Source organism: Lemur catta, chromosome 15 (genome assembly GCF_020740605.2).
Source record: "Lemur catta isolate mLemCat1 chromosome 15, mLemCat1.pri, whole genome shotgun sequence".
Lineage (NCBI taxonomy): Eukaryota > Metazoa > Chordata > Mammalia > Primates > Lemuridae > Lemur > Lemur catta.
Window position 1 is genome coordinate 41,154,470 of NC_059142.1, and position 25,387 is coordinate 41,179,856.

The 25,387-nt window shown below is 56.8% G+C and overlaps 1 protein-coding gene across 13 annotated transcripts in view; it reads left to right on the forward strand.

Moving 5' to 3' along the window:
• ARHGAP27 (Rho GTPase activating protein 27) overlaps positions 1-15,233 on the forward strand; it is a 27,138-nt gene extending 11,905 nt beyond the window's left edge. For 4 of the 13 annotated variants that reach the window (XM_045526752.1, XM_045526751.1, XM_045526749.1 and 1 more), the window contains 15 exons: positions 5,326-5,724; positions 5,952-6,134; positions 6,378-6,458; positions 6,531-6,614; positions 6,776-6,843; positions 7,133-7,223; positions 7,698-7,802; positions 11,261-11,359; positions 12,203-12,386; positions 12,483-12,605; positions 12,687-12,785; positions 12,955-13,032; positions 13,107-13,241; positions 13,421-13,526; positions 13,630-15,233. In XM_045526752.1, the coding sequence (XP_045382708.1) occupies positions 5,326-5,724; positions 5,952-6,134; positions 6,378-6,458; positions 6,531-6,614; positions 6,776-6,843; positions 7,133-7,223; positions 7,698-7,802; positions 11,261-11,359; positions 12,203-12,386; positions 12,483-12,605; positions 12,687-12,785; positions 12,955-13,032; positions 13,107-13,241; positions 13,421-13,526; positions 13,630-13,807 (2,013 nt within the window). In that variant the 3' untranslated portion in view covers positions 13,808-15,233. The other 9 variants (XM_045526755.1, XM_045526756.1, XM_045526754.1 and 6 more) reach the window with 9 other exon arrangements.
• The last annotated feature ends 10,154 nt before the right edge of the window (positions 15,234-25,387 follow it).

A 25,387-nucleotide genomic window follows, 5' to 3' on the forward strand; every position in this document is an offset into this window, starting at 1 on the left:
GGCTGAGAGCCAACCTCTGTAGCTAAGAGTGGCTGGAGCACTGTAGGTTTGCTCAGTCCCTGCAGTGTGGGCCAGAACCGGAACCGCTGGCAGACCCCAGTCGTGTGGGCCTGACCCTTACAGGGGAAGAGAAGCAGGTGAGATGCTGGCTGCCAGTTCTGTGGTCCCAGCACCCTCACTCTTCTGATCCCTGCCACAGGGGGAGCCTGCCCCCTGTTCCACCTGCAGGCAGGGCAGTGCTGAGGGCGCTTCCCTCACCTGTCCCCTCCCCTCCCCCTCCCAGCCCCTCCCTGGGGCTCAGAGTTTCTGGCCACACTGGAATTTGCAGCGGCTGCCCCTCTCTCTGGGGCCTGGCTGCATCTCTCCTGGTGACCCATGTTGGTGGGGGCAGTGTGTCCAAGACCCTGGCCTCAGGATAGGGACAGAGATGGATCCCATGTGTGACAAGTATGAGGCCTCCAGACTTCTGTGATTCCCTCCTGCCCCCCACCTTGGTAAGGAGGACGGGATTAGTCTGCACCTGGGGTCTGGGCTTCTGAGCCAGGCATAGGGGATCAGTGGGAAGTGATGGGAGAGTTTTCAAGGACAGAGTAGGGTGTGGGGCCCAGACTTGCTCTCAATGGGACCTCACCAGGTGTCCCTCTCCCTGAATCCACACCACACCTGGCTCTACTCGGGTGTCCTTTCTCTGAGCCTACAGTGGGTGCAGGAGAGGAGGGGCCTGGGGGACGTGGGCCAGGGAGAAAGGAGAATGGCGGTGGGGACAAAAGGATCACTGGGGCTCAAGGCAGGAGAGTAGGGGTCAGAGCCTGAACTGGGAGCGATCTGGCCTTGATGGGGGGAGTGGGCTGGCAGAGTGCTGCCTGGCCCTTGGGGCTGGGGAGGAAGCACCTCTGGTGGGAGAGGATAAGACGGTCCCCAAGGGCTTGGAGGAGGGGCCACAGCTCACTGGGGCTTGTGTCCACTGTGCTTGGCCGGAGCTGAATGCCCACGTGCATGAGAGGGTGAAGGGAGGAGAGGCCAGGAGGAAGATCTGACCTTGGTAAAGAGGGGCAGCTGGTGCCTGTTCCCCTCCTCTGGGTCCTTACAGCGTGGGGGGCACAGACATGTACATGGACGTGGATGTGCAGGCAGGAGTTGGGTGCATGTGGGCACACAGGTATGGGAGGACACATCGCCTTGGTGACCAGGTCTGGAGGAGAGAGACCAGGCAGCCCAGCGGGCAGGTAGTGGTGTGGTCAGAATCCCTCGCATCCTCTGCATGGCTGGCAGGATCCAGACACTGGTTCCCTCTGCTACCACATCTGCCCAGACCCTTCCTCTTTGGGAACCCCTGCCCTCCCCCCACAAGCTTCCTCTTTCCCATCACGCCCTCCCTGGGCCTTGGAGGAGTTGACAGCCACTCATTGTCCTGTTTCCGCCCCAGGAGCTACTCCAGGCCAGCCGGTGCCCCTCTGCCTGTCCCCTCTGCCTGTCCCCTCCGCCTGCCCCCTCCATGCAGCACCCCCTCCCCAGCAGGCTCCCCGTGGCTGTGTCTGGGCTTGGGGTCCAGAGCTCATCAGTCACCAGAGCACCAAGGGGGACAGCCAATGGTGTGTGTTTCTGGAAGCATAAAACACCCCAACCTGAGGCCCCTGTACCCCACCCACCCTGACCTCAGGCAGCACTCACTTCCGCAGCCCTGACAGGAAATGGGCTGGAGTCTCAGCCTCCCGCCATCTCGCCATCTCGAGGCAACTTCTTGTTTCCCTGTCACTGGGTGCCAGCCCTGGGGCTGTGTCCTTGTGCTCCACCCTCAAAACCTTCCCAGGGCTCCGTCCCAGAAGGTCAGAGGGGCCAGGATGGTGGACATTATCGCCAAACTGACCAGGAGGCAGAGTCGGGCCCTGCGGGCACAGGTAGGGGACAGTGGCATTAGGGGTGGCAGAGGGACCCCTGCTAGGAGCTGGGTGATCTGGGATTCAGAGCAGGGAGTCTCCTGGAGGTTGGGGCTTGTCCCGCCTTTTCTCTTTCCTTCTCAGAAGCCTGGACCTCCTGAGAGGTGGTCAGCTTGGGCAGGAGAGGCAGGGCTGCCACCTGCTCGTGGACAGGGAGGGAAGTGGAGACAAGGGCCGCGCCACTGGGAGGAAGTGCTGGGGGTCCGGGCAGCCTGGTGTGGCGAGAACTGGGGCCCCTCTTGGCCTGTCTTCTGGCCTGAGGTGGGCAGGCCTCTTCTTATCTCTAGGATATGACCCACGAGCCTAAAAGTGAGGTCCTTGATTAAGGGCTGCGGGTGGGTCCTGTGTGGATCTCCATGAGCTGGGCAGGGGTGGCAGGTCCTGCTATAACCACCTGAAGGCCAGAGGGCATGGAGGACCCGGCCCCACCTGGCCCCCAGGAGCAGGTCAGAGCCCAGCTAAGGTTTTGCCAGGAGAGGAACTTAGCACTGCAGGGGCTCTATGGAGAGTTCTAGAGGTGAAGGGGCCTCAAGGAAGCTGCAGCGTCCCCAGCAGGGAGTGGACTCTGCCACTCACCTCCAGCGAGGGCCCCTCACTACCCCAGCAGCAGCCTGTGTCTGGGGCAGCCCCAGTCCTCCAAATGCTTCCTTCAGAGGGTGCCACCCCACCCCCACAGCGTGATGCTGCATCTGCTCTTCCTTGTGACAGCCCCGTCATGCTGGGGACCTAAACATCTACCTCCCAGATTTCCTCTGTGCCTGCTGGGGGTGTTCATGTGTGCCAGGTCCCGTCAGCCCACCAGCCTGGGACTCCTCATGGACTCAGAGCCACGGCCCACAGCCTGCTGGGTGGAAATCTCTGCCCCGAAGAGCCTGGCTCCTTCGTGGGCTCGTCCACCCCCCATGGGCCCTTGCGACCCTACCCCAGGGACAGGCAAAGCCACTGCCTCAGTGGGCCCAGCTGGGGTGGGTAGGAGGTGTGTCTGGTTCATTCCTCTTCCTCCATCCACTGCTTCCGTCCTGTCCTCCCGAGGAGTCTCCTGGTTTCTGTGGTTCAAACCTTCGTTCTCAGGAAGTTCTTGCCCAAAGCTCACCCTGGTCTTTCCTGTAGTGTCAGGTATGTTCGTGTGTGTTGCTGAAATTTGGCATGAGATTGACTAGTGTACTCAAGCAGTGTTTTTGGTGGATCTGCTGTGTGCTCTGGGGCACTGGGCCAGCTGCTGGGGGACAGATGGAACCAGGCACAGCATCCTGGGTCCCGCTTTCAAGAAAATCCTCCCTCATGGGGCAGAGAAGGTGGGCAGATGGTGGACAACTAACTGACCCTACCAGAGCGCCGAGCAGAGTGCCAGCAGGTTAGACCCTTCTCTGGGGAGGCTTATGAGCCCAGCGCCTTGGAGCAGCAGGAGTTGGGTAGCAGGGGATGAGAGAAGGGAATTCTAGGCCGAGGGAACAGCTGTAGCTAGGGCACAGAGGTAGGAAGATGCCTTTTGTGTTGGGGGCTGGTGAGGCCTGGTATGGCTGGACGGCAGGATGCCGTGTGAGGACTGTGCTGGGGGGAGACGAAGGAGACGTGGGGTGGGGGGTCCCATCTCAGCCACGCAGGAACCAGGAGGGGTAAGGGGGAGGAGTGAGGAACTGATGGACTGGCGTTCCCAGCTCTCCCTGCCCCCTGTGTACCTGGGACCAGCATGATGTATAAAACTGTCATGCCCCCTTGCTTTGACTGTTTTTGCTTTCTTGCTTAGCAGTAATCATCATTGACATGCTGTGCGTTCCCTTATCACCCCCTTGCCACCATTTACACACATGTGCCCTTGAGTGTCTGCCCTGCCCGGGCAGGGATTGTGTCCATTTGTTCACTGCTGCATCCTCAGTGCCTAGAACAGTGCCTGGCATAGAGCAGGCACATCTTTGCTGGACAAATGAATGTTTGTTTTGTTTTGTTTTGTTTTAGCATCAGTTTGGTGAAAAACAGATGAATGTTTTTTTAGGCTCCTGCCTAAGACCCAGGGAGAGGCTACCGTGGGCAGGGCATGCTTCCCCTCTTGAGGAGTTTAGAGCTTAGTGAACATGTCACAGTTGACAAGGCACTTCTATGATGTTTAGAAGTTTTGTGGTGCAAAACATTGAGGTTGCAGGAAAGTTTAAAGAATAAAACAAAACAAAAACAAATATAACTGCTATCATCAAAATGCCTGGAGAGGGACCTCTCTTAGCACTTTGGAAAGTTTCAAAAAACACAAAATGGAAATTATGCTAACTCTACCATTTTGAAATCTGCTTTTTCCCTGGGGCATTATGTATTCTTAGAAAACAGTATTAATCCCTGAATGCTGTTCTACATGGGGCTTGATAATGTTAGTTATCTGTACCTCTGCTGGGCTGAGGGTGGTGACACGTGGGAGGAATCTCAGGAAAGGTCTTGAACCTGGCACCTGGGCTGAGTCCTGAAGAAGGAAAAGGAGTCAGCCAGGTAAGAAAGGGGCGGAGTTGGGGCAGGGCAGGCTGTGAAATGAGCCAGGCCTGCAGGAGACACAGCAGAGGGTGGGGACTTCTCACAACTGGATTAGAGTTCAGGGCAAGGAGCAAGGAGTGGCAGGAAATAAGGTAGAAGGACAGGCAGGCAATCGTGGCCTCTTATGCCTGGTAAAGGACTCAGACTTTGCCCTGCAGCCAGCAGGGAGCCCCGAGGTGTGCACCAGGAGAGCTTCTGTTCTGTGAGCACGGTAGACACACCAGGCTCACCTTCTGTGGGACTAACCCCCCCAGTCGCCCTCACTTTGTTTTGGAGGCGGAAAGGGTCATACCTTCCTTTGCCTGTCCATTTCTGGCCCATCTGGCTGTCATCTCTTTCTCCCTCTCTTGTCTGGAATTGGTTCTGACACCTGCAAATTCCACATTGGAACATTCTAGCCCCAAATCCAGAGGCCATGTTCATTCCAATGCCAGAGCTCTCTAGGCTGGGAGGGAAGGAGGGGCGGGAGCTTTCCCTGGGGGCTGTAGAATGCACAGGGTTCTGAATGGGGACCACCAAAAGCGGTGGGTCCCAGGCCACTTCTTTGTTCCTGCCCAACATCTTACTGCCTCTGTTGAGTACACAGCTGTGAGATCTGGGTTATCCATATTATTGATAATAAATGTAATTAATGCAATTGTCCCATCCATCTGCAGCACTGAATACTTTGAAAAGCACTTTCAAGAACATTTCCTCATTCTATCTTTACTACAATTTCCGGAATGGGCAGAGCAGACATTTTATACCCGGGGAAACCGAGGCAGGGAGGCATTGTGACTTTCGGAAGGTCGCCCAGGTGGCAAGTGGCCGAGTCGGGACTTTGTGAGCCCAGTGGTCCCCTGAAAGTCACGTCTCCTCCTTACTCCCGTAGGTGGACGAACCCCCGGAGCCCGTGTACGCGAACGTAGAGAGGCAGCCTCGGGCCACTTCGCCGGGCGCTGCCGCGGTCCCGCACCCCAGCCCGGTGTGGGAGACGCACACGGACGCCAGCACGGGGCGTCCCTACTACTACAACCCGGACACGGGAGTGACGACCTGGGAGTCACCCTTTGAGACTGCCGAGGGCTCCGCTAGCCCAGCCACCTCCCCGACCTCGGTGGGCAGCCGCGAGAGCCTGGAGACCGAGTGGGGCCAGTACTGGGATGAGGAGAGCCGCAGGGTGTTCTTCTACAACCCCCTGACCGGCGAGACCGCCTGGGAGGACGAGCCGGAGGACGAAGAGCTGGAGATGCAGCCGAGCTTGAGCCCCGGCAGCCCCAGGGACCCGAGGGTGAGGGGCGGGGCCCCCTCTGGGAGTCCCTGGCCACGCCCCCTGCTCCACCTGGCCCCAACCTGAGGGTTGAGGGGCGGGGCTATCTCTGCGATCCCTCCGGCCCCGCCTCCTGCCCCACCTAGCCCCAGGGACCCAGAGGCAAGGGGCTGGGCTTGGTCCAAAAGGGCGGGGCCGGGGCAGCACTGGCACCGGGAGCCTCTGACTCCACCTTCTGGCCCCCGCAGCCCCCCACCCCCGAGACGGACTACCCCGAGTTGCTGACCAGCTACCCGGAGGAAGACTATTCCCCCGTGGGCTCCCTCGGTGAGCCCGGCCCCACCTCTCCCTTGACCACACCCCCCGGCTGGTCTTGTCACATCAGCCAGGACAAGCAGACGCTTTACACCAACCACTTCACCCAAGAGCAGGTAGGGGCAGGGGGCAGATGGACCCAGACAGCCGCGGGGTCGCTCACCTCAACTTTCCTCACTAGTAGCTCCCCTTAGTACTGTAAACTGCAGCTCCCACGCAGACTAAGCCAGCCCAAGATTCGGGGTCACCTGCATCTGCCTCTCCGAGCTTCCTGGTGCTGTCTTGGACCCTGGTTGGAGGGAGCATTTTCTCCCCTCTCATGACCTGGGGGGGGGGCCTGATCATCCCTCTCCCCACAGTGGGTGAGGTTGGAGGACCAGCACGGGAAACCGTACTTCTACAACCCAGACGACTCCTCCGTCCGGTGGGAGCTGCCCCAGGTAACCAGCCGGGGAAGGGAGAGTGCTGGGGGGAGCCGGGGGGCCTATACATGACAGTGGCTTTCTCCCCAGGTCCCTGTGCCTGCCCCTCGAAGCATCCGAAAATCCAGCCAGGACAGTGACACTCCAGCCCAGACCAGCCCTCCTGAGGAGAAGGTAATGGGGGTGTCATGAAGGTCCTGGCAGGACCACCACAGAAGAAATGGGGAGTTTCTGGAGATCCCAGCCCGTGGGGAGTTGCAGCTGAGGGGGAGACTACCCTCTGCCCCCCATGGCTCACCCTGGACTACCCCGCCCTTTCCGCTTCTCTCTCTTAGATCAAGACCCTGGACAAGGCAGGGGTGCTGCATCGCACCAGGACGGTGGACAAGGGAAAGCGGCTCCGGTGAGAGCCCCTCTGCACCTAGACCAGGGCAGGGTGGGCCTTAAAGATGTTCGCTTCCCACATGCCAGGCTCTTATTAATCTTCATAGTGACTTCATGAGAGGTCCTGTGAGGAAACTGAGGCACCGAGAGATTAAAGTGACTTGCCCAAGGTCACCTGGCTACCAGGTGTTAGATTTGGGAGTCTACCCCTCACAGTCAGGTGCCCTGGTCCTGGGGCTAGGAGAGGGGCCTCAGCCTAGGACCAAATCTAAGTCCTGCCCACCCGCCGCTTCCCCACCCCCATCTAGGAAGAAGCACTGGAGTGCCTCCTGGACGGTGCTGGAGGGTGGTGTCCTGACATTCTTCAAGGACTCAAAGACCTCAACTGCAGTTGGCCTGGTGAGGCCCAGGCCCCCAGGGCAGGGACCACCCCAGCTGCTCTGTCTGGCTTAGAAAAGACCAGGTCTGAGATAGCGGGTCCATGAGTGTCAAAGGAGCTGGGCCTTGGCAAGGAGGCGGTGATGACAGGAGGTTCACCCCAGGACAAGCAGTTTCAGCCACTTGGGGAGGGGGAGCAGTCCTTGAGGGTGGACAGCTCCAGGCTGGAGGGCAGGGAGGCTGGGGGCTGGACACACCTGCTCACAGGGATGGGGCTCTGCTCCTTCCGTCCGACTCCTGGGCGGGCAGGCAGCAAGGGACAAGCCAGCCAGCAGGATCTCTGGGTTCCAGGAACCCTCGGGTCCCTTTCACCCAGAGCTGTTGCCTGGCCCTGCCGGCAACCCCATCCTGTCCCTATAGCCAGGGTGCAGCAGCAGGCCCATCTGAGCTGAGGGCTCCCTGTGACCCTGCCCACCCTTCCTCCCTGTCCCACAGAGGCAGCCCTCCAAGTTCTCCACCCCTGAGTACACGGTGGAGCTGAAGGGGGCCTCTCTCTCCTGGGCCCCCAAAGACAAATCCAGCAAGAAGAATGTGCTGGAGGTGAGTGGTGGGGTGGGGAGGAGGAGGGAAGGGGCGTCCTGATGTCCAGGGACCCTCACTGTAGGCGAGCCCCAAGGAGGAGCACCTGGGAAGAGCTGGGGCTGGAATTCTCGGGGCTCAAGGCCAGGGATTCTGCAGTTCCCTCCCCAGGAACTGAGTTACTCGTCCTTGCCCTGGAGGGTGGTGAGAAGTAGAGGGAGATGAGACCCTGTCCTGCCTAGAATGGTGGCCGCATCCCAACCCGAGGCAGGAAGCTCCCTGGCCCTGGTGCTTACCCTGACGGGCTGGGCAACCTGCTCTTTCTCCCCAGGTCCCCATCCCTGCCCCTGGGTCAGAGCCCAGCTTCCCGCTGGACTGAGGCCCCAGTGAATGAGCCAGGGCAGTGCACGAGCTGTCAGGCTCCCCTAGCAGGCAAGGGTCCTCCCAGTGCCACCCCTTTCACTGTTCACATGCTGTCTTCTTTTCCTTTTTTTTTTTTTCTTTTTCTATTTTTTGGAGCTAGAGTCTCACTCTGTCACCCAGGCTAGAGTGCACTGGTGCCATCATAGCTCACAGCAACCTCAAACTCCTGGGCTCAAGCAATCCTGCTGCCTCAGCCGGGTGTCGTGGTGTGCGCCTATAGTCCCAGCTACTCGGGAGGCTAATTTTTCCATTTTTAGTAGAAATGGGGTCTCGCTTTTCCTTAGGCAGGTTTCAAACTCCTGAGCTCAAGCGATCCTCCCGCCTCAGCTTCCCAGAGTGCCAGGATTACAGGCCCGAGCCACCATGCCCTGGCTGCTGTCTTGTTTTTAAACTACTCATTCGCCACATCTCAGTCCCTAAATATTTTGAGTCAGGTTACGACAAAAACATACATGCAGTGAACTGGTAAGACTAGGACCAGGCAAAACAAGTGAGACACGGGCTCAAGGTGAAGAGGAAGTAGGGGCACGTGAGACCCAGGTGCTAGGGTGGTGGTGGTTGCAGAAATTTAGCTCCAGTTTTCCTGGTAGCGAAGGTGAAAAGAGAAGGCCTATCAGTTACATGGCTCTTGTTGAAAAAATAACAACACAACCTACCCCTAGGATTAAAGTGTCTTCCTAACTCTTAGCGCCTTTTTTTTTTTTTTTGGAGATAGTCTGGCTCTGTCGCCCAGGCTGAAGTGCAGGGCTGTGATTATAGCTCACTGTAGCCTCAAACTCCCAGGCTCAAGTCATCCTCCTGCCTCAGCCTCCCGAGTAGCTGGGACTACAGGCATGCATCACCACTCTTGGCCAATTTTGTAAAATTTTTTTGTAGAGACAGGGTCTTGCTTTGTTGTCCCGGCTGGTCTCAAACTCCTGGCCTCAAGCAATCCTCAGGCCTCAGCCTCTCAAAGTGCTGGAATTACAGACGTGAGCCACTGCACCCAGCCTAAGCCTTAGCTCTTAAAAAATGTCTAGTGTGTAGCTCCACAAACATGGGATCTAGAGGCATGAGGCCAGTGCCTGCAAAAGAGCCCCCCCCCCCCCCCCCCCCCCGCAGTTAGAGGTCTCAGAGCAGTTTGGGTACCATATTATGATGATGGCCAAAAGCATAAACTTGTATGTCAGCTCAGAAAAAGCCATTCTACAAGGACCCTGAGTGTGTAGCTTTTTGATGACTCACCAAGCTTCATTCAGTTCTCCAACCAGGATATCTACAGAGCAGAGTTGGAAAACTGGTTTCATCTCATGAGCTACTCCAATCATTAGTTCTGGTGCTACCTTGAGAATTCTGGAGCCTTCTCCAGGCTTAGCAGGGTAGGGTTCTGTGATCAAGTAGCAATGTCTGCCATAGTGTCATATTTGCTAGCCATGTCCCTTCTCTGACCTCGAGGGACAGCCTTCAGACAGTTCTCTTACGGAGATCATCCGTGGGCTTTTGATGAAAGCTTCAGAGCAGGACTTTCTGAGCTGTGTTTGCTGGCAAGGAGCGGAAGGCAGATGGTGCTCTTGGCAGCTGCTCGGGCCAAGGGAAGGCTGACAGTCCTGAGTTGAAGTCAAGGAACCCCCTGCCTCCTGGCTGGCTGGCGGCCACCCTCCCTCCACACAGGGTGGCCTGTAGGCAACTCCAGGATGTTCCTCAAGAGACAGCCCCAAATTCTATACCACCGAGGACAGATGGGTTAGTTGGGCCCAGGAAATGTCCACAGCAAGTCTTCCTAGTCACCCCAAAGCCACAGAAAACGTATTAGTCCCCTCAGAGCCACTAGTACCCTCAGCCTGCCTGTGCGTGCGGCAGGATCGACGTGTTGTGCAGTACGTTCTGTGTAGCTATGTAGCTTGGCCGCCTTTTTTTTTTTTTTAACCAGAACGAATCTGCAGAACAGCTTTGTCTTTGGTCTGAAACTTTCAAATACGAACTGAGTATGTTTTGAGAGAGCTGCCACCAATAATGGAGGTTGTTGTAGAAGTGTCATTAGGCCACTCTCTGGGGTCATCCCCGGCAGGGCCCCGCCTGCTTAGATTACAGTGGGGCCTGCTGGCCGCCGCTCAAGGTTCTCTAGTCTTTGCAAGGGCGGTGGAGGGGTGGAACATGCCTTTTTCTTTTTCCTTTTTCATTTTTAAAGCAGTTTAAGTATTAATAGTACTCATGTATAAGTTTAAAAGGGGGGCAGCGGAAAGACAATCCTCTCTGATCCTAGAAGTTGTTCCTTGTTTGAGACGGTTTCTGCTGCCTCTCTCCCTGGACCTGAGGGCAGGGCTGGTGGGGGCTGCCACAGCCCAACATTCGCATTAACCCTGAACTCGGGCCTCAGAGCCAGAGGCTGCGGAGGATCCATCCAATCAGAAAGGGCTTGGAGCATCAGGCCTGTTGTAGCCAGTCTCCCTCTGGCGTTGGGTTGAATTTCTGCTTCTCTATGAAGTGGGCTGAAAGGGAATGTGCTGCCCAGGCTGGAGGCTGGGGGGGGGGGGGGGGGCGGATCTCCTGGCTGCTAAAGGAGGGGCAGCACTCTAGGTCCTCAGGGAGCATATGGGAGGGGCTTGGGGGACACTCACGTTCTCTGGGATCAGCCATGATCTGCTTTCAAATCCTCTCTCCCCACATTTCCTTCCCTGTTAGCTCCAGTGGCTGGGGCTGTCCCTCAGGAAGCTTCCCTCCCTTAGTTTCTTGCAGGCCAGTGCTCTGGGTCAGTCCTGCCACGTCCTGCGGCTCATGGGGAGGTGGGATGGGGCAGGGGATGTTTCCCCAACAGCTGAGCCATGGAGATCTGCCCTCCATTGCCACTAGCTGTGTGCCCATGAGGAAGCTGCTAAAACTTGCTGAGCCTCTATTTGGTCATCTGTAACACAGAGAAGCTGTCACCCTCTGCTTTAAGGGAGGTGGACGCCCTTGGCTCCATTAGGCTCTGAGCTCCTGGGGGTAGGGGACAGGTCTCTGCACCCACCCCCCTCGGGGCCAACCCCCAGGGCAGACCCAGGGAACCAGAGATGACCCAATGATTTGTGTCCCTCTAGCTACGGAGCCGAGATGGCTCGGAGTACCTGATCCAGCACGACTCAGAGGCCATCATCAGCACCTGGCACAAGGCCATCGCCCAGGGCATCCAGGAACTGGTAGGCAGGGCCTGGGGTCTATAGGCCCAGTAGGGAGGGGTGGCCAGCGGTTGCACGGCAGCTGTGCTCACTGGGGGACACAGGGACCTCTGTGGCACCAGTAGGCAAGTGCCACTCCCTGCAAATGCAGTGTCCCCCTGCATGGCTGGGATGGCAGGACAGACTGCTAAAGAAACTGCCTTCTGTAATCTGTGAATCCAGCCTGGGGGTGGCCCTGCAGGTGTACTCTCCACGTGCAGTGGGGGCTCATCCTAGAGGAATTTCCCATTTTGAGGGAGGCGGGAGGAAAAGTAAATACTCTGGGAACCAACTTTAGGCGGGAGTGGCAGGCTGAAACTAGAAGGTGAAGTTTAAAAGTATTGATTTCATGCATCTCCCATTTCCTAGGTTCAAAATATCAATTGCATAAGTAGAGATAGGGCAGCTCCCCTCTGGCAACTATTTACCTGGAAATGACCTGGAGCTTTTGACCCTTAATTCCCTACGAGCCAACACCAGGTGCAGCTTTTGGCTGTATTAATAGAGGCAGGAACCCAGAGCCAGAGAGGCGATGTTGGTCAGTTGTTGGCACTGCTCCGGCCCCAGCTGGAATTAGAAGCTCAGAACTGGGAGGCACACACTGGGTGCGGCTACAGGAGCTGAGGCAAATACAGGAAGAGGGGCCAGGCACTGGGAGGTGGGGAGGGGAGGATAGTGTGACTGATTCCAACACCTGTAGGGCTCCAGGCAGCTAAGGGAGGCCAATGTGCTGAGGTTCCATAGTAGAGGTGAGGGGAGTTAACCTGGGTAAGGGAAGAGAGATCGCTTTGCCTGAGGACCATACTTGCTGGGAGGGCATTTCAGGTCCCTTGTCCCATCCCGGAAGGACCCCCAGCTGGCCCATGGCCCTGCCTCTCTGAAGCTCTGCGATTGCAGTCCGCAGACTTGCCCCCGGAGGAGGAAAGTGAGAGCGGCAGTGTGGACTTCGGGTCCAGTGAGCGCCTGGGGAGCTGGCAGGAGAAAGAGGATGACACGCGGCTGAGTACAGGTGTGTGCAGGGCGGGTGATGCCCGCTGGGGCCTGCCCAGCCCACAACCCAGATGCCACCAACTAACTCACAAGGTCCTACTTTCCCCTGCGGCAGGCGCGTCCGCCCTGGTCCCCGGGGGTCTGGAGAGCGACCGGAAGAAGGTCCGGCACAAGCTCCGCAAGTTTCTGCAGAGGCGGCCCACGCTGCAGTCGCTGCGGGAGAAGGGCTACATCAAAGGTACCCGGCTCGCAGAGGGCGCGCGGGTGGCGCAGGGCGGGACGGCGGCCGCTGGGTGGCGCTAACGAGCCTCTCCCCCAGACCAGGTGTTCGGCTGTGCCCTGGCAGAGCTGTGCGAGCGCGAGCGCAGCCCGGTGCCGCGCTTCGTGCAGCAGTGCATCCGCACCGTCGAGGCGCGCGGTATGTGCGGCGGGCTGGGCCGGGCCTCCCGCCCAGTCTGCAGGATGGAGACCCTGGGTGGGCGCAGGGTTGAGCGGGGAAAGAACGGGAGGCCTCGACTAGGAGTCCCCAGGGGCTTCAGCCCCACCCCACCCCACCCAACCCAGGTCCGCGCCTCCCTCTGCCCCAGGGCTGGACATCGACGGGCTGTACCGCATCAGTGGAAACCTGGCCACTATCCAGAAGCTGCGCTATAAGGTGGACCACGGTGAGGCCGGTCCCCATCCCTGCCCCAGGGCCTGAAGGCGCGAAGGGGCCCTGACCTCTCTTCCTCTGCCTCAGATGAGCGCCTCGACCTGGACGACGGACGCTGGGAGGACGTGCACGTTATCACCGGCGCGCTGAAGCTCTTCTTCCGGGAGCTGCCCGAGCCCCTCTTCCCCTTCTCACACTTCCGCCAGTTCATCGCGGCCATCAGTGAGCACCTGCGGGAGGTGGGGTGGATGGGGCAGGGGTGGAACTGTCCTGCCTCGGCCCACCCCCTTGGCCGGGCTCTGTGCCACCACGCTGGCTGACCCCCGCTCCCCTCGCAGAGCCCACCCTCCTCCTCCTTCCTCCCTCTGCGACTCCCTCTCTCTGACCCTTCCCTTGCGCAGAGTTGCAGGACCAGGCCCAGCGCAGCCGCTGTGTGGGTGACCTGGTGCGCTCGCTGCCCGCCCCCAACCACGACACGCTGCGGCTGCTCTTCCAGCACCTGTGCCGGTGAGCAGGGTGGGCGGGTGGGAATGGGGCGGCGGGTCCTGGCAGGACCCTCCCCCCTGTTTCCCCCCAGCTCTGGGTCCTGATTCCACCCACCCCACCGCAGGGTGATCGAGCACGGCGAGCAGAACCGCATGTCGGTGCAGAGCGTGGCCATCGTGTTCGGGCCCACGCTGCTGCGGCCGGAGACAGAAGAGACCAGCATGCCCATGACCATGGTGTTCCAGAACCAGGTGGTGGAGCTCATCCTGCAGCAGTGCTCGGATATCTTCCCGCCGCACTGACTGCGGACCTGGGACTGGGGGCGGCTGGAGGCCACCTGGCTGGACTTCGCCAAGACCCTCCGCCTCCCACCCGTCTGCAGGCGGTTGTGACGTTCGCACCGCTCCCCCCACCCACCCACCCCCGCCCCGGGTCCGAGGCTATGGTGACCCCTGGTGGGCAAAATGTGATTTTTCTGGGGCATGTCCCTTAACCGGGTTCTGCTTTCTATCGCGGCGCCGCCCGCTGTGCGCCTGCGACAGTGTGTGGGGGTGAGTTTGCTGGGAGGGACCGCATTGGGAGGAGGAATTTGGTGAGGGGCTTCCTGGCTGCTTCAGGCCTTCACCAAGACCCCGTGTGCCCCAGCCCTGTGCGGACCATGAAGCAGCTGAGACACCTTCCCCGCTGCCCAAACAGGACTAACCTGGCCTCCAGCGTGGGCAGCCGGACCTGCCTTCCTCAGGCCTCGGGGGTGACACTGCCGCGGGCCCCTCTGGCAGGCTGGCTGCGGACCAGTTTCAGCTGCCTTCCTGTCCCCGCTCCATGCTCCTGCCCTCCCTGGCCCACTCGTGTTCTGTGCAAGGGTTCTTCATGGTGGCTAAATATGCACCATTTCCACACACCATCCCATTTTATAGATGAGGTGACTGAGGCTTGGAGAGGCAAAGTGACTTATTCAGGGTCCAGTGGATGATGACTTCCCAGAAAAGGCTCCCCTCACACTAGAGCACAGCCAGGGGTGGGGTGGGGTGGGGTGGAGGGATCAGTCCTTTCAGCTGCCCAACCGCCAACCCCAGCATGGGCCTGTGAGCAGAGCAAGGGGACTAAGGTGGGTGTTTTCTGTCTGGGCCTGAAGGCAAAGAGGGAACCTGCCCCAGCTGTTCTCCCCTGGGGGACGGGGCAAAGCACTGGCAGGAGCCCCCCGCCCTCTTAGCCCTCTAGCTGTCAAGGATCCCCGCCTGGTGCCCACCTAACAGGAAGAGGTGGGAGAGTCTGCGGGGTGGGGGGAAAGAAGACGCAATCCCAGGATCAGAAGTGTGAACCCTGGAGTCCACAGCCCCTTCCCTCCTGAGACACGAGCCACCTCGGTTTACAGATCTTGGCCCCCCAGCCCCACCCACCTGTTCATTTATTCAAAACATGACAGCTACTATTTATTGGGCATTTGTACCACACCAAGTATTTTACCTGGCCTATCTCATTGTCCCTCACAGCCAATATTTATTGTCTGCTCTTCTGTGCCAGGCACTGTGCCCTGGGGCGGGGACTGCACACGCTGCCTGCCCTGGTGGAGCCTATGGTCCGGCGGGTGGGGCCGACCCACGCCCACCCCAGTGCCAGCGGGGCCAGGGCAAGAGTACACACGGAGGCCTCACCCCATATGTCTAGACATTTGGAAGTTACAAATCAAGTTGGCAACTGTTAAATAAAATATGTTCTATTCTCCTACTCTGACAGATATGCTTTGATAGTGACCTGGAAGGCCAGGTTCCTATTTAAACTCCTTGACTTCCGCGTTCCCTGCCCCGACATGGGCATGAGAAGAGCTGGCCTGGCCCTCAGCTGCCCGCTTGTCTTCCCACCCTCAGAGCCGTCTCAGCCCAAGCAGAGGTTCACATGCACACGTGTGGACGCTCTAGTCCCTGTGTGCAAGCTGCCCATAGCTCCTGCAACCCGCTGCCACTTGGCCACCCCACTGGTGACAGAGTCCACCCTTGAGGGACATTCTGGAGTCCCCCACATTGGGAGTGTGGTCTGAAGGGGAGGGTCTGGCCTTCGAGAGGGCCCCACAGAGTCCTTAAGCTGTCAGGGAAGCCGGAGGCAGGGAAGTCTGGACTGGAGTCTTGTCAAGCAGGGGACCCACGGCAGGGACCCCCCCCCCAGGTCTAAAGACAGAACTGGACAGACCTTGAGCAACTGATGACTTGGTCAACCACTGTACAAGAGCTGGGAGAAGCACAGGGTGCTCTGAAGCTGTGTCAAGAGGGTGACTGTTGTCCAGGGATCCGAGATGCCTCTGCAGAAGCCACATTTGAGTGAAGCAGTAAAGAATGAAGAGTCAGAGCCAGGTGCAGTGGCTCACACTTGTAATCCCAGCACTCTGGGAGGCCGAGACGGGCGGATTGTTTGAGCTCAGGAGTTGGAAACTAGCCTGAGCAAGAGTGAGACCCTCATCTCTACTAAAAATAGAAAGAAATTATATGGACAGCTAAAATATATATATATAGAAAAAAAAATTAGCCAGGCATGGTGGCGCATACCTGTAGTCCCAGCTACTCGGGAGGCTGAGGCAGGAGGACTGCTTGAGCCCAGGAGTTTGAGGCTGCTGTGAGCTAGGCTGACCCCACGGCACTCTAGCCCAGGCAAAAGAGTGAGACTCTGTCTCAAAAAAAAAAGAAAAAAAAAACAGTATCAGCCCTCTTGAGGCTCTATCTGGTTGGGGAAGGGACATAAAAAGGAGTGACAGTGGCACAGCTGATAAGCTGGAACTCCCCAAGCCTACAGCCTCCTAGCAGGAGCCCCTAGGTCCTCCTGCAGCCTGGAGTATGTCCCTGCAGCTACTCTTGAAAAGGCCATGGTGCCCACGTGATTGCTAAGTCCGGCGGACACATGAACTGCCTGCTGTCCTCCCTGAGACACACCGTTCCTTTGCCCCAAGCAACATGGTCCTCTCCATCACTCCACCCCTCCCTTCCTCAGCTCCCCTTCTGTCCACCCTGTAAATGGTGATGCCCCCAGCTTATGCCTTCCCCGAGGGCCCTCATGCCTTCCACTGTGGGGACTCAGCCACCAAGCCTGCGCATGTGTCACCCAAATCCCTATCACCAACCCAGACCTCTCTCTCCCGAGTCCCATGTGCAAAGTCCACCTGCTTGCAGGACACCGCCACGTGGATGGCTGCCAGAAACCCCAAGTGCAACCCTCCTGCAACGAAACTCCCAAACCAGCTCTTTTCCCTATTTCTGAGCATGACACCTCCAGCCCCCAAGTCCCTGTCTTCTACCTTCTAAATATGTTCCACATCGGCCTCTCCCACCCTCCCTTGGTCTCTCTCATCTGGGTGAGCACAGCAGCCTCTGAAAGGGCTCCTCGCCCCGTTCCAGCCTCCACCCAGCAACCGTCTGACCACACCACATCCCCCAACCTCCGCACACCAGCTGTGCCCGTGCCTGTCACTCCCAGCACATGCCAGGCTGCTCCTTGCCTCAAGGCCTTTGAGTCGACGGTCCCCCCACCTATCCCCCCTTTCCCATTTCATTCCTCCTCCGCCTTGAAGCCTCAGCTCCCCCATGTGTGCAGCTCCCTCAGCACACTGAGCTCGCTGGACACAACTGCACTTCCGTGTCCACCTCTCCCTGCTAGGCTGCGGCCGGCAGAACCTGTGCGAGCCTCACCCACTTCGCAGCCAGTGCTGCTCCCTCATTCGTTCCGTTGCCAAATCGCATCCTATCCTATGGATATGCCACGTTCTGTTTATCCATTCATCAAATGACAGACATTTGAGTTGTTTCCACTATTTGGCTATTATGAATAACGTTGCTATGAACATTTGTGTACAAGTTTTTACGTGCACATATTTGTCTTAGCTCGGCCTGCCATAGCACAATACCATAGACCAGTGGCTTAAACAACAGAGATTTGTTTCTCACAGTTTTGGAGGCTGGAAGTTCAAGATCAAGGTGCCAGCATGGTCGGGTTCTGACGAGGATCCTCTTCGTGGTTTGCAGACGGCCACCTTCTGGCTGTGTCCTCACGGGGCAGAGAGAGCTTGAGCTCCGGTCTCTTCCTTTACCTACAAGGACACTAGTCTCATTTTTATGCCTCATCTAAACCTAACTACCTTCCAAAGGTCTCACCTCCAAATGCCATCACATTGGGGGTTGGGCTTCAACATATAAATTGGGGGGGGGGAGACACAAATATTCAGCCCATGACTCATGTTTAAGTGTTTTCAGGTGCATACCTAAGTGTGGAATTGCTGGATTATAAGGTAACTGAGTTGAACCTGTTGAGGGACCATCAGATTGTTTTCAGCGGTACGATTGACACCTGCCAGAGTACGGGAGGGTTTCTGTTCTCGCTCCCTTTCTGCAACAGCTGTCTCGGGTCTTCGTTCTCCTCAAGCCCCTGGCCCTCCCGACCTTCCCACCCTCTCAACAGAGGGCCTGCCTCCACCTCCCAGGAAAATGGAAACACCTGTCCCAGCATCCAGCTCAGACCTCCCTCACCCCACCCTCCCCGGCCTCCTCTCCCCTGGAAGCTCAGACCAGACATTTCTCTAGGGCACAGCTGATCTCTGTCTTTCGGGAAATATCCACGATCACTGATCGCTCCTCTCTCTTGCTCGCTGAACTGCTGTCTGGGGTTGAGGTTCCCGGGAGACGGAGATCAGCGAGCAGGAAGCTCACTGGGCATGCTCTCAGGACCGACACCTGTGCTGGGGCAGGCAGGACGGGGCCGAGGGACAGTTGAGCTGTGATGCAGGCCCATGTAAGGCCTCAGCCACCCCACGGGAAGCTCTGGAGCTGGGACAGCCTCAGAGTCAGGCCACTGCCTTCCAGGGCTGGGGCAGGGAGGGCACAGATTTGGGCCACAGGGCTCTTCAGCCCAGGGTGCGTCCTGGAGAGAGAGTCCCAGGAGACCTGTCAGCCTCCGACCCCCTGCAGCTGGGGCAGTTCACGTTCAGGCCTGGAGGAGGGATTCTGGGTGGTGCCCATGGCATCCGCTCTGACTTCCAACAGGCCCCTTCCCCTAACCATGGGATAGTGGTCAAGTCTCTCTCTGAAAAATCCTCCCTCAACCCCACATCCCTGCAACTGCCTGCCTTACTCCTCCTCCCCGCCAAACTTCTTGAAAGAGTCTTCCACACTCACTGTCCCCACGTGCTGCTCCTGTTCACTCCCCAACCCCCACACAGCAGCAGACCACTGAGATTCCACGTCATGTCTGCTGGGTACTTTCGGGTCTTCACAGTCATTGTCCTCTTGGGGATGCCCTGTCCTCTGCTGGCTTCTCCTGCCTTGGAAACACTCCCTTCCTCTCGGCTTGCACGATGCCGCAGCCTCATCTTCCTCCTAACTCTGGCCAAGCAGCCCATTCTCTGCTGCGTGGCCAGTAAGGGCAGAACCCGTGGGGCCAGCCCTCCTCTCCCTGGCCTCCCTCCCTGGATGTCGCCGTCCACACCCACCGCATCAGTGACTAGTGAGCAGGCATGACTGCCCCTCGAAACTCTCAACCCCAGCATCCCCTTGACAACCTGATGACGTCTGCTCTGGGACAGTCCCCAGTCCGAGACTGGACTCATGCTCCTCCCCACACCCGTCCTCCTCCAGCGTTTTACCTGTCCCAGGAACAGGCTCCACCATGTCCCCAGCCAGGCAAGCCGGGAACCTGGGAATGTGGCCTGCTCCCTCCATCTCCCCCTCTCTGCCCGCCGCCCTACCTGACCTGTGTCCAAGTCCTGTCCTTGCTCCTCTCTGCCGCACTCCTCCTCTCCAGCCAGGGCCCCTCCCCGGCCCCAGGGGCTAACGTCTCCCACCTGGACACTGCAGCTGCTCCCAGCCCTCCGCCTCCCACATCCTCGTGGCCCCCACTCCCCCCAGCCTCATTTAAACATACACACCTGATTATAACATCACCCTGTTTAGAAACCATCTCACCTGCCCAAGGAGAAGACCCCAAGCTTTAGCATGGCCTGCCCACGCCTCTGCCTCCTCTCGTGAAGCAGTGTGGCTCAGTGGCTGGGAGTGTGGGCTCTGGAGTCAGGCCACCTGGATTCAAATCTGAGTTCTGCCATGCTAGAGGATTCTGGGTAATTGACTCATCCTTTGTGTCTCAGTTTCTTCATCTGGAGAATAGGGATGCAACAGCAGCACCAGCCTCAGGGGGCCTGGGCAGATGACGAGATGACACCTGCAAGGTTGTGAGAACAGAGTCTGTTCACAGTGAACATTCAGGGAACACTCGCTGGGCCTCGTGCCTTACCTGCTGTCTTAGTTTCTACACTGCAGCTTCACTGGCCTCCCATGGGTTTCTCAAATGTTTCATGCACCCTCCACCCCCACCCCCACCCCAGGACCTTTGCACATGCTGTGCCCACTTTGCAGTTCTCTTTCCCTTTGCTTAGTCATCTCTTAGCATTGTGCCCAGGTAACCATTCCTCAGGCAGCTCTTCTGAGTGCCCAGCTGGGTCAGCTCTCTCTGTTACACACCGTCAGAGACCCATACACTTCTATTTCAGTTTGTCGTTTTACATTTACACATCATGATTATTGCTGTGTGTCCCTCCCCCCACTATCCTATAAGCCCAGGAGGGTGGTGACTGTTGTTCTCACCATCCTATGCCCAGCACCCAGCACAGTGCCTGGCACATAGCAGGTGTTCAAGCCAATATATGAAAAGGGAGACAGCCCGAGTGAGAACCCCAGCTCTGCTATTTCCTACTGCATGATCGTGGGCAAGCTGCTCACCTCAACGTGCTCACCTGTAAAGGTAGGACATTCACGCCTAACTCAGAAACTCCTTAGGATTATAAACTGAGATGTGCGACATGCACGGCCCAGAACTTGGTGCAGGAAAACTTGCGCAGTCTCGCTGGCCTTCATTCCTCAGAGCCAAGGATCGTCCTGGGTCCCGGGATGAGACAGTCTCTGCGGCAGGGCCTGAAGGAGCCAGATGCAGAAGGGTCACGGAGGTCCCCCTGGGGTGCAGCCAGATTGCCTCGAGGCAGGACAGCACATTGGGCCTGTGACCCTTTTGTTTCCAGAGCTCTAGAGCAGTCCCTTTTCAAGAGTTCAGCCCAGCAGTGCCATAGGGAAGGTACTTTGTCTGTTTAGGACCAGAGCAGCAGAGATGGAAGAGCGCCCCCCGCAGGCCAGCACACGAGGGGACCCATCGGGATTAACTGAGAGGTCCTGCCAGGTAGGACCGGGGCTGGGTGAGGTCCAGCCTCCCGTGCCCTCCCCGAGTGGACATTCTGCTTTGCTGGCCAGCCCCGGGGCACGGCATGGCTTGGTGACTTAAGGGAGGTGGCAGATTCCTTTCAGGGAGAAGAGGAGGCCAGCAAAGCCTCCTATGTCCGGCTGGGAGAATGGACGTCATTCCTTATAGCCCAGCAGGCACCACTCAGTGAAGACCAGGTGAACAATATGGCCAGGGATGCTTTCTTCTTTGTATAAACTTTTTATTTTGAAAGAATGATTGACTCACAAGAAGTTACGTAAATAGTACAGCAAGGTCTGGTGTCCCCAGCACCTGGCTTTCCCTGGTGGTGGCATCTTATATAACCACAGCACATTATCACAATCAGGAAAGTGACCGGCACTGCCGCTGACCAGACTACAGACCTTGCTTGATGTCACCGCTCTCTGCAGGCACTCATTTTTGCTTGTCTTTGTGTACAATTCTGTGACATTTTATCACACGTGTGGATTCATATAACCACCACCACAAGCAAGATGCAGAATGTTCCATTCTGCAGAAGAAATTCCTGATGTTTCCCCTTTATGGTCACATTCTCCCTCTCCTTCCATCATCCCTGGCAACCCTGTCCTTCTCCAACTCTAGAAATGTTTCATTGTGGGAATGTTAATAGGTGGAATCATGCGGGGCATTTGAGATTGGCTTTTTGCACTCAGCGTAATGCCCTGAGATCCACTCAAGCTGCTGTGGGTATCAATAGTTCCTTACTTGTATTGCTCGGTAGTATTCCACAGATACGCTCTTAAAGAGATTCTCCCAGCGGTGGCTGAAGGATGGAGGAAGGGGACCAATCAGGAAGCTCCCGGTGTTCAGGTAAACAGCGCGAGGCGGACACGCATCCCGCCCCGCTTGGCACCGCCTGGATGAGTTCAGGCCACGCGGGTGGGGTCTGCGGCAGAGCAGGGTTTGGGAGTCGCGAAGCAGAGCTGCCAGTAGGGGGCGCCAGAGGCCTTTTGCCCAAGGGGTGATTCCCAAGCGGGACTGTGGGTTAGAGGGAGTTTTGGACCACTGTGCACATCGGCCAAGAGAACTCTGAAATCTTGTCCCTCTCTGCACCCCAGCGCTCAGGTTTCAGTCCATCCCTGAGCGTCCGAGGCTGCGGGATGAGGCTGATGTGTACTCAAGGAGGAGGCAGCAAGGGGAGGCCTGGACCAGGAAGAGGTGGGCTCGGGTCAGGCACAGGTAGGTCCTCAGCGGGCCTAGGACTGCCCCTCAGAGGGTGGCTCTGAGCTCAGGCCACAGGGCTGGGCCTGGGCACCTCTGCCCGCCCTTCCCATCCCTAACGACTGCCCGCGGTTCCCTGCCCACTTCTCTCCCCAGACCCTGGCGTGTGCTCTACACCCTCCCACCCTCCGCCCTGCAAGACACCTTCCCCGACGCCCCCCACCCACCGCCCCCTTCCCCAGAACGCTCTGGGCTGTGCGGATCCGCATTGGTGAAGGGCAGCGGGCTGGGCGCTGGCTGTGTGCAGGCACACGGGCAGCGGGCTGGGCGCTGGCTGTGTGCAGGCACCTGCTACCTGCCCGCAGTATTCCCAGGGGCCCTGGGTTCAGCTGCCTCTGGCTCCGGTCGCCTGGAGGAACATTGCTGAGCTGCAGGCGTCTCCCAAAAGCCTGCACTGGCCCCATGGCCTCCAGAAGTCAGCACACTCCCTGGCATGGTCTGCACCCATCCCCGGCTCCTGTCCTCTGGCTTGCTCCATCCACTCACAAGCTGTGCCCAGTCTCCCCGGTGCCACCGCTGCCAGCTCCGCTCCAACTGCCCCTACCCCATTCTCTACTTCCTGCCGCTCCTCCATGAAGCCTTCCCTGGGGCCTAGTACCTGTGGGTTAAAACAAAGCGCATCCCCATCCTCTGTGCATCCCCTCCCCTTACCTGTACTTCCCAAGAGAATCTTCCTCTTGTGGCCTTGCCTAATAACTTTCGGTCCATACGCCTGCCTGCCCCAGAGACTTCTCATTCATCTCTTGCTGCTGGAGCCTGGCACACAGAAAGGCCAAGTGAAGGTTGATTGAATAAATGAATGAACGTGTCAATTGTTGTAGCTTTGAAGCTCACCTCCCCCACTGATTACTCCATGGTGGTTTCTATGCAGGCATTCCTTCCCCTGCAGCCCCTGAACACTGGTGGGCTCCCTCCCCTCTGCTCAGGTCACTCTGCCCCTCCCCCAGGCAAGCTCACCCACCCAGACAGCTTTAACTTCCGCACTTGTGCTGCCAGACCCTAAATCCACCACGCAGCCCAGAGCCCTGAGCCCCACGTGTACCTCCCACTGCTTCCTCTTTGTTTGTCTTTTTCTGTCTTTCCCGCAAACATTAAGCTCCATCGGAGCAGGAATCTTGTCTGTCTGATGGACCAATGCACCCCCAGCACCTGCCCGGACTCGGAAAATATTTATGAAATGAATGAATGAATGAATAAATGAATGACTCTCCCTCTGAGGTCCTGTGAACACTTGAAATACAACATACCCCCACAACTTCTCCTCTCTTTGCCACCTCTCTCCTCCTCGTCCCCAAATTTAGAAATCCCGAAGTCACCCCAGATGGCTCCTTTCCCCACATCAGCCAGTCACTACGTGGCCCGGATTCCACCTCTGAGCTTTCCCATCCCCACCTCACTCCAGTCCCTCCTAGTCTAGACCTGCCACACGGCCCACCTGGACCTCCTCACCTCCTCCTCGGGGCAGCTGGGTTCCTGCCTGTGCCTTTGCTGCTGACCACATTGCCACCTGAATGCTTTTTCTAAAACGTCAGTCTCATTATGTCAACTCCGATGTAAAGCCCTCATTGCATACATGTCCCAGTTGCGTTTCCTGAAATGTAGGACTCACGAAGTGAGTGGCCCGTGACATGATTCTGGGAGGTTCAAAGACCTCCTACACCATGCACGAGGGCACCCTGGGGTGACCATTAACACAGAATTGCAAGATGAAAAAGTTGGTTCTTTCTAACTCTGATTACACTGAGGAGAGAGAAACTCTCTTTTCCGCTTGTTAATCTCTCCTTCTTGCAGGAATCAGGACTCCAGCCACAGCTGCCAGCCAGCAAGAAAGGCAACTAGCAGAAAAACAACACAGCGAAAAGAAAGACAATTAGCTATTAATAGATGGAACAATGACATGGTCTTATTAATATTTTCATTTTATTTACTTTACAGTTACCTACTATATGTGACATGTGATATCAGGTTTCTTTTTTATTCTTTCTGTTGTTTTTTTTTTTTCCTGAGACATAGTCTCACTCTGTTGCCCAGGTGAGAGTGCAGTGGCGTCAGCCTAGCTCACAGCAATCTCAAACTCCTGGGCTTAAGTGATCCTCCTGCCTCAGCTGGGACTACAGGTGCATACCACCATATCAGCTAATTTTTTCTATTTTTAGTAAAGTTGGGGATCTCACTCTTGCTCAGGCTGGTCTTGAACTCCTGAGCTCAAGCTGATCCTCCAGCCTTGGCCTCCCAGAGCGCTAGGATTACAAGCATGAGCAGCCTCGCCTGGCGGTTTGGATTTCTAGTTTGATATTGGATTTCTAGTTATGATAATAATGTTCCATAAAATAAATTTTGCAAAGATAAAGATATTGCAAATCATATGTCCACCAAAAAACTAACATCCGAATATATAAAGAACTCTTGCTTATCAATAAAAAACCTCAATAAAAATTTTAAAAAATAGAAAAATAGGCAAAAGACTTAATACATCACAAAAGGGGATATATGAGTGGCCCATAAACATGAAAAGTACTCGATTTCATTAGTCATCAGAGAAATGCAAATTAAAACCACAACATGATATCACTGCACACCTACCAGGGCTAAAATGAAAAAGACTTACAGTATCAAATGTTGGCTAGGATGTAAAGCAACCGGAACTCTCATTTACTGCTAGTGAGGATATAAATTGATATAAATCATAACAACTACTTTGGGAAACTGGCCATGTGCACTGAAGTTAAACGTACCTATCCTACCTTATGACCCAGGAATCCAACACCTAGGTGTAATTCCAACAGAAATGAGTACATGGCATTTACCAAAAGTCATGCACAAGAATGTTCATAGCAGCTTTATTCATGATAGCCAAAAACTGACTCATGAAGTGAGGGGCACATGACATGACTCTGGGAGATCCAAGGACTTCCTCCAGGGCACCCTGGGGTGATCATTAACACGGAATTGCAAGACGAGAAAGATGGTTCCTTCCAACTCCATCCAGCCTCCTGATTACACGGAGGAGAAAGAAACAACCTGCATGTCCATTAGCAGAATAGATGAATACAGTGTGGCATATTCACAGAATGGAACGCTGTATGAAAGTAAGAATAGGCTGGGTGTCATGGCTCGCACCTGTAGCCCCAGCTACTTGGGAGTCTGAGATGGGAGGATTGTCTGAGTCCAGGAGTTCCAGGTAACAGTGAGCTATGATCAGGCCACTGCACTCCAGCCTGGGCAACAGAGTGAGGCTCGGTCTCTAAAATAAAAAGAAAAAGAAAGAAAGAAAGAAAGAAAGAAAGAAAGAAAGAAAGAAGGAAGGAAGGAAGGAAGGAAGGAAGGAAGGAAGGAAGGAAGGAAGGAAGGAAGGAAGGAAGGAAGGAAGGAAGGAAGGAAGGAAGGAAGGAAGGAAG